A 9,177-nucleotide genomic window follows, 5' to 3' on the forward strand; every position below is an offset into this window, starting at 1 on the left:
TGCGGGAACTTTTTTAGCCAAAGCATTGGCCAGTTTCTTCTCACTGATACCGTGAATATTACGGAAACCTTTTCTGCACACATACAGACAAAACCACTATCTTTGATTGTACATTTTCTTCGGCTCATTTCTTTGGTAGTAAATGCTCAATGGGAACTTCCTGCAAACGACTTAGCAAGTACGAATTTTCAAGATTTATAATCCCCTAATTCCAGGTTCCTCGTTGCTCTCTCCACAACACACTGATTGTGGGCAGACTACTAGATGGAGCGTAGTAGGTGCACAACTTTTATACTTTTACTTCTTAACTTCAAGGAGCTCTCCAATATACCGGGCAACCTCTTTACTTGGGGTTTTTAAATTTCCTATTTCTGTTATGATTTTTAATTTTTTTTTAACTCATTACAGTAGTTGTTCTTAAAATATCTTATTTTTCCCTGTTTCCTTTCCACATTGGGTTCATCTTCCCTATTGGAGCCCTTGGGCTTAGAGCATCTTGCTTTTCCAACTAGGGTTGTAGCTTAGCTAATAATAATAATAATAATAATAATAATAATAAATCAAGTAGCTAACGATAATTCTATTAAACTATGCATATCTCTATCACGTTTTCTCTCTGCCTACCTAAACACAATCATTTTCAAATTTCTATAAATTAACGCGGAAACAAGTAGGCCTAAGCCCAATTGAAAAGGCACGAAATAATCGCTAGAAAAGTCCTAAAATCCTTTAAGTATGTTTCTCCTAGGAGACATATGGAATCTCGCATTAAGAAGGATAAACGGAAAAGGTAGAATTCCTATAATGACTTCAAGTAGAAGCCGACAGAGAATGCCTACCACATTCCTCCATATGATTATTTCAAGTCAGATTTCATAGATTTATATTTAAAAAATAAAGTAAAAAGTACCAAAATTTAACATATTTTTTATATATTGTACTGAATACCCAGTAATGTACCAAATTTGGTTAACACATACTAAAAAACGTAACCATGTAGGCCTAATCCCGGGTGCCCAATCCTAGTGAGCTACAAGCGTGTGTGGGCATTTTCCACAGGACAGTAGCGCCCTTCGAATCCTGCAGGAGAAACCGCAGGGTCAATCCTCTGTGCGTACTGTATGGCCGGATTAAAAATTAAGTTTTGTCTTTCTCTTTCGTTTTCCGAGGATTGAGATCGTGAGAGATGCTTGGCTCAACTACTCCTAGGCCTATCTTGCGCAACTATGTGCGTTAAAATTGATAGAAAAAACTTCACAATTAGGTCTAGTCCGAGAAAGATACTGCTATCACTTTGCGTAGATTTAGTCCCAGGTGCTACAAATATTGCCTCTAACTCGAGCTTTTAATTCAGTACTTCTGCATTGCTAAGATATACCGCCTAGCACACACACACACACACACACATATATATATAAATATATATATATATATATATATATATATATATATATATATATATATATATATATATATATATATATATATATATATACATATATATATATACTTTTACGGGTTTATTTCTCGCCCTCCATCAAACACTGAAGGCCTGTTCAGGCGGGCCTTGGTGTGTGAAAAAATAATTTCTTTCCAGTTAATATTTTGCTCTGTATCGTTATCAGTTATTTCGCTAGCATTTGTATTCAGGCTTAGTAGTTTTCAGGTCACTATTATAAAACTTTCTAAAAAGATAAGTCTTCAGGTTTTTCTTGAAAACCACAGGGAAAATGAAATTACGAAATATAAGATTAAGTCCTGACTAGTTCCTCTGAAGAAGTATCACGAAACTAGTCAGGACTTGATCGTATATTTCGTATTTTCATTTTCCCTGTGGTTCTTCTGCATCTCAGCATCAGGTTTTCCTGTAATTTTTACACACATATATATATATATATATGTATATATATATATGTATATATATATATATATATATATATATATATATATATATATATATATATATATATATATATACATACATATATACATATATATATATATATATATATATATATATATATATATATATATATATATATATATATATATATATATATATATATATATAACACGTAAAACGTATAATTATAACCTCAACTTGAAAAGTTGGCTGAATTTAGCGAGTTAATCGCCAACATAAAAACCCACCAAATTTCTCTCCGACATTGAAGTAAACCAGTCGCTTTGCTGACCGTTTCCGTATGTTAATTCTCTTTTCATAATAATTAGACATTTTCAGAATAGTTCTTAGGACGATTAAGAACCCATTTCTAATATAAATTGAACGATGGTATATGGGATTGCTTATAATATTTACTGAAGGTAAAGAAGAAGAAGAAGAAGACAAATTATAAATAGACTTGCACGGATGACGAATGGTACGGTCTGGGAATAAAGGGAAATGAACTATGACAAGAATGCTCTCTCTCTCTCTCTCTCTCTCTCTCTCTCTCTCTCTCTCTCTCTCTCTCTCTCTCTCTCCGGTCATTAATATAGGAAAGAATTTCCACGAATGGAGTCAAAATGAACGGAGAATAAAGAAATCTTGCAAGAGGCCAGATCGTTTTCAGCGTCAAATTCATCATGTTTTCCTTCAGAATTCATCCTGTTTTCCTTCAGAATCCATCCTGTTTTCCTTCAGAATTCATCCTGTTTTCCTTCAGAATTCATCCTATTTTCCTTCAGCCTTCGAAGACACTTCGAAGATTCCTATCGATCAGAAACATTTGTGATTACTTATTATTTCGACTATTTCCTTAATAATTAACACGAATATAAATGAAATTCATGCTGAAGATGAACATTACTTTCTGGGAATGAACGAAGATTAATGAAGACTTTCCAAAAAATGACCTCCGAGTTAGATTTGTCTCATAAGCGTCTTCGCTGATAGAAAGAAAACCATGAATAAATCTTTCCCGTTGCTATCAATTTTTTTATTAATTCCTCTCTGTATTTCTTTATTTTGTGGATAAATAGTTTTTTATCTCTCTCTCTCTCTCTCTCTCTCTCTCTCTCTCTCTCTCTCTCTCTCTCTCTCTCTCTCTCTCTCTCTCTTATCCGGAGACTTTTTGGCTCCGGCATTTCGATTGAAGACAAGCAAAGATTTAGAGTAGTGGATTTCTCTCTGTCGAAGCAAACACATACTCTCTCTCTCTCTCTCTCTCTCTCTCTCTCTCTCTCTCTCTCTCTCTCTCTCTCTCTCTCTGACATTTTTCAATAATAAGGTTGATTTGGGTTCTATGGTAGTTAATAGTAATTATGGCTTACGTAAGTACCCTTTTGTCCTGTTTTTCACAAGTTGTATCTGTCTTTGCTAGCCTAACAAGAGTTGGGAGGGATGTAGACAGATTGATATCTATTTATAAAAGAAATCCAGTAAGTAACAGATTAATTTCATTATATTCAAATAGTTTATTATCGTCGTATAGAGCAATTGACTGGATATATAACCTACACCGATTTTTATGCCTACCGTGGATGTGGGCAACTCGTAAAATTACAAGACTGTGAGACAAATCAAAGAAACCAGTGTTTAGTTTGTAAAAAAGAAAACTGTATATGCCAATGGGCAGAATGTGAGAAAGTTAAGGTCATGGGCGAATGCCCACATTGTGAAAATAAACTGTGCAAAAACTGTGAGACAAATCAAAGAAACCAGTGTTTAGTTTGTAAAAAAGAAAACTGTATATGCCAATGGGCAGAATGTGAGAAAGTTAAGGTCATGGGCGAATGCCCACATTGTGAAAATAAACTGTGCAAAAACTGTGAGACAAATCAAAGAAACCAGTGTTTAGTTTGTAAAAAAGAAAACTGTATATGCCAATGGGCAGAATGTGAGAAAGTTAAGGTCATGGGCGAATGCCCACATTGTGAAAATAAACTGTGCAAAAACTGTGAGACAAATCAAAGAAACCAGTGTTTAGTTTGTAAAAAAGAAAACTGTATATGCCAATGGGCAGAATGTGAGAAAGTTAAGGTCATGGGTGAATGCCCACCTTGTGAAAATAAACTGTGCAAAAACTGTGAGACAAATCAAAGAAACCAGTGTTTAGTTTGTAAAAAAGAAAACTGTATATGCCAATGGGCAGAATGTGAGAAAGTTAAGGTCATGGGCGAATGCCCACATTGTGAAAATAAACTGTGCAAAAACTGTGAGACAAATCAAAGAAACCAGTGTTTAGTTTGTAAAAAAGAAAACTGTATATGCCAATGGGCAGAATGTGAGAAAGTTAAGGTCATGGGCGAATGCCCACATTGTGAAAATAAACTGTGCAAAAACTGTGAGACAAATCAAAGAAACCAGTGTTTAGTTTGTAAAAAAGAAAACTGTATATGCCAATGGGCAGAATGTGAGAAAGTTAAGGTCATGGGCGAATGCCCACATTGTGAAAATAAACTGTGCAAAAACTGTGAGACAAATCAAAGAAACCAGTGTTTAGTTTGTAAAAAAGAAAACTGTATATGCCAATGGGCAGAATGTGAGAAAGTTAAGGTCATGGGCGAATGCCCACATTGTGAAAATAAACTGTGCAAAAACTGTGAGACAAATCAAAGAAACCAGTGTTTAGTTTGTAAAAAAGAAAACTGTATATGCCAATGGGCAGAATGTGAGAAAGTTAAGGTCATGGGCGAATGCCCACATTGTGAAAATAAACTGTGCAAAAACTGTGAGACAAATCAAAGAAACCAGTGTTTAGTTTGTAAAAAAGAAAACTGTATATGCCAATGGGCAGAATGTGAGAAAGTTAAGGTCATGGGTGAATGCCCACATTGTGAAAATAAACTGTGCAAAAACTGTGAGACCAATCAAAGAAACCAGTGTTTAGTTTGTAAAAAAGAAAACTGTATATGACAATGGGCAGAATGTGAGAAGATTAAGGTCATGGGCGAATGCTCACATTGTGAAAATAAACTGTGCAAAAACTGTGAGACCAATCAAAGAAACCAGTGTTTAGTTTGTAAAAAAGAAAACTGTATATGGCAATGGGCAGAATGTGAGACAGTTCAGTTCATAAACGAATGCCCACATTGTGAAAATAAACGGTGCAAATGTGCACCACAGGAAATTCGAGATAAATTTTTCTTAAATCTAAGAGGGGAAGAAATGGACATCAACGAAGGTCCCTGCATTGTAACTCTACGAGAGACGAAGTTCTGTGAGAAAGCCAAGGAAAACAAGGATCTGAGCAAACTGCTACGCAAGTTACGGGCAACGCATGCCCTGGTCGAATTTGACTGGGGTAGTAGGGAGCGATATTTCGAACACAGAATCAATTTGAACCATGCTGGTAAAGAGTGGGCAGTACCATTTTACTGGGAAAAACCTACATCACATAAGGGATGTGTAGTAGGCACCTACTACTTCTCAAACCTGGCACCACGTCAGGTTTGGGAAGCAATTACGGACTTGCACAATCCCTGGAACTTGCGTCGGTATAATTTTTTCAGAAATAACTGACAGATGATGGCACCCAATTTGCCAGAAAATCTTGGCCTCCACATCTCCAGATATGATCGTGTCCCACTGGTGAATCCCCGACGGCCAGGAGAAAAAAACGAGAAGATTGAACGTTTCAAGTGCTCTTTTGTAACATCTTCAAATAATTACAAATTTACCTCGTCAGTGAGTGACACGCCTGAATGCAATATGTATTATATGCAAAGGAATGACGGAAAAAACGTCACACTTGACTTAAATGAAAATTTGGGCGAGATTCTGGAATGCCGTTTAGGAGAGAGTTTAAGCGGTGCTGTGGAGGAGAGCATTGAAGAAATAAAGCTCTTAAGACAGGAGGCAAATCAGAAAGCAAATGAAAAGGAAAGAAATGAGAAGAGGAAGAAGATTAAAAAGAAAGAAGAAAAGTTTGATAAAAAGATTGTGAAGGACAATGGAAATAAGAAAAATAAGAACGATAAAATTAAAAAGGAGAATAACAAAAAGGAGGAGATGAATAGAAATCCAGAGGAAAAATTTCATAAAAAAAGAAGAGGAGGAATTTAATAAAATGAATGCAAAGGACAACATTAATAAAAAGAATAAGAACAATACAATTAAAAAGGTGAAAAAGAATCAAGAGAAGGAGAAAGGAAAGAAGATTAAGAAGAAAAATAAGAATCCGGAAGAGAGGGAGAATCGGAAGGAAAAAACGACCACCACTCGTATTGAAGAACTAGAGAGGGAAATAGCAGAATTGAGAAGAGAAAAGGAGGATCTGCAGGAGGAAAATAGATATTTAAAGGATTGTCTCAGGAGACAAGACAGACACAAGCGTAAAAAATTGTGGAAAAATAGAATGGAAATCAAACCACTCAAGAAGGACCTTCTAAGAGAAGAGCAAATCAATGATCTTTTGATGAGGCTATTTACACAGGAGGAGAGGATCAAAGAAAAGAAGGAGCATATTCAGAAAAGACGGATATACAATTGGGAGGGCATTGACCGAACTTCGAAAAGCTCTCCAGAAAAGACCAAAACACACCAGTTAACCAATAAGTTTTATTACGCATACGAATTTGATGTAGATATGAAAAAATACGATGGTAAAAATGAAATTATTAGATGTGAATGTCGTCATCATGATAAAAGTGAAAGTCGTAGATTTGAATATATTTTGGTGTCTCAACGCTCAGCGAGGAAGAGTAAGCACCCCGTCGAAGTGTTCCGTGTCAGGTTAGGCTGCGGAAGGTGTTTTTTGCTTCGGATTTTCAACCGATTCGATGCTATCAGGAAGTTCATCAAAAGTCGGCCAATCTCCATCATTTGTGGACCTAAATGTGTTATTGTGCCTTTGGATAAGGAGGAGGAGGAGAAAGAGAGAAAAGAGAGGAGACCCAGAAAAAGGAATATCAAGAATCAGGAGGAACAGATGGAGAATGGAAAGAAAATTAAGAAAAATAAGAATCAGGAGGAAAAGAAGAAAGGAAAGAAGATTAAGAAAAATAAGAATCAGGAGGAAAAGAAGAAAGGAAAGAAGATTAAGAAAAATAAGAATCAGGAGGAAAAGAAGAAAGGAAAGAAGAAAATTAAGAAAAATAAGAATCAGGAGGAAAAGAAGAAAGGAAAGGAGAAGATTAAGAAAAAATACAAGAATCAGGAAGAAGAGATGGAGAACAAAAAAGAGGAGACTCAGAAACAAGAGAATAGCAAGAATCAGAAGGAGAAAATAAACACCACTCGTATTGAGGAACTAGAGAGGGAAATAGCAGAATTAAGAAGAGGAAATGAGGATATGCGGGAGAAAAATATATATCTAAAGGATGGTCTCAGGAGACTTGACAGACACGTCTATACATATTTGTGGAAAAGGGACAAGAAAATCAAAACACTTAAGGCGGAGATTCTAAGAGCACAGCAAATCAATAATCTTTTGATAGGGCAATATTTACAGGAGAAGGGGAACAAGGGAAAGAAGGAGAAAAAAAGACATAACTGCAACAAAAATCAAATGAAGAGGAAAAAAGAAAAAAAAGAGCATGTTCATAAAGTATATAGCAAGAAAAATCAGATGGATAGGGAGAATGGAATAATTTACAAGATGGAGTAAGCAGAAGGAAGAAGTCTCACTTATTCCAGTATGCAGTGTTCTTTGATAAAGATTCACCTGTACTGTTTCTTTATCAAGTGGACGAATGCAGAAAAAATAAGTGTGACCTCTTTAAGTATGCTCCCCTAAAATAGATTCCAATGTACTGGAACACTGGAAGAAAAGTTTTAGGGTTTGTTATTGTACCTATGAACCTTCTGGGTCAAGAGAGTGCCAAGTGCATTCCAGCCTTCCAGGTAAAAGTGAATAATTTACAAGATGGACTCAGTAAAGGGAAGAAGTTTCGTCTTATTCCAGTATGCAGTGTTCTTTGATAAAGATTCACCTGTACTGTTTTCTTTATCAAGTGGACAAATGCAGAAAAAATAAGTGTGGCCTCTTTTAATACACTCCTCTGAAGGAGATTCCAATGTACCGTAATACTGGAAGAAAAGTTTTTAAGTTTGTTATTATACCTATGAACCTTTTAGATCAAGAGAGTGCCAAGTGCATTCCAGCCTTCCAGGTAAAAGTGAATAATTTACAAGATGAACTCAGCAGAGGGAAGAAGTCTCACTTGTTCTAGTATGCAGTGTTCCATAATAAAGATTCACTTGTACTGTTTCTTTATCATGTGGACAAATGCAGAAAAAATAAGTGAGACCTCTTTTAGTATGCTCCCCTGAAAGGAGATTCCAATGTACCGGAATCCTGGAAGAAAAGTTTTTTGGCTTGTTATGGTACCTTTAAACCTTCTGGATCAAAAGCCATTGAGAGAAAAGTTTTTCAATGCCAAGTGTATTCCAGCCTTCCAGGTAAAAGCAAATAACCCAAAAGATGGACTCAGTGGAGGGAAGAAGTCTCACCTGTTCCAGTATGCAGTGTTCCATGATAAAGATTCACCTGTACTGTTTCCTTATCAAGTGGACGAATGCAGAAAAAATAAGTGTGGCCTCTTTTAATATACTCCCCCTGAAGGAGATTCCAATGTACCGTAATACTGGAAGAAAAGTTTTTAAGTTTGTTATTATACCTATGAACTTTCTGGATCAAGAGAGTGCCAAGTGCATTCCAGCCTTCCAGGTAAAAGTTATTAATTTACAAGATGAACTCAGCAGAGGGAAGAAGTCTCACTTGTTCCAGTATGCAGTGTTCCATAATAAAGATTCACTTGTACTGTTTAATAATCATGTGGACAAATGCAGAAAAAATAAGTGAGACGTCTTTTAGTATGCTCCCCCGAAGGAGATTCCAATGTACCGGGAATCCTGGAAGAAAAGTTTTTTGGCTTGTTATGGTACCTATTATCCTTCTGGATCAAAAGCCATTGAGAGATAAGTTTCTCAATGCCACGTGTATTCCAGCCTTCCAAGTAAAAAGCAAATAATCCACAAGATGGACTCAATGGAAGGAAGAAGTCTCACTTGTTCCAGTATGCAGTGTTCCATAATAAAGATTCACCTGTACTGTTTCTTTATCATGTGGACAAATGCAGAAAAAATAAGTGTGACCTCTTTTAATACGCTCCCCTGAATGAGATTCCAATGTACTGGAATATTGGAAGAAAAGTTTTTAAGTTTGTTATTATACCTATGAACCTTCTGGATCAAGAGAGTGCCAAGTCCATTCCAGCCTTCCAGGTAAAAGT

At 35.9% G+C, this 9,177-nt stretch overlaps 1 protein-coding gene across 1 annotated transcript; it reads left to right on the forward strand.

The window, feature by feature from the left end:
• The first annotated feature begins 5,470 nt into the window (after positions 1-5,470).
• On the forward strand, positions 5,471-6,007 carry LOC137644348 (synaptic vesicle membrane protein VAT-1 homolog). The gene has a single exon (XM_068377337.1). It carries the CDS (start codon positions 5,471-5,473, stop codon positions 6,005-6,007), a length of 537 nt encoding a protein of 178 aa, XP_068233438.1.
• Positions 6,008-9,177: the final 3,170 nt, after the last annotated feature.

The sequence above is a fragment of the Palaemon carinicauda genome, chromosome 7 (assembly GCF_036898095.1).
Source record: "Palaemon carinicauda isolate YSFRI2023 chromosome 7, ASM3689809v2, whole genome shotgun sequence".
Taxonomy (NCBI): domain Eukaryota; kingdom Metazoa; phylum Arthropoda; class Malacostraca; order Decapoda; family Palaemonidae; genus Palaemon; species Palaemon carinicauda.

Bases quoted from the DNA above. Each gene is read 5' to 3' on its own strand.
- LOC137644348 (XM_068377337.1), top strand. From the start codon at position 5,471: ATGGCACCCAATTTGCCAGAAAATCTTGGCCTCCACATCTCCAGATAT.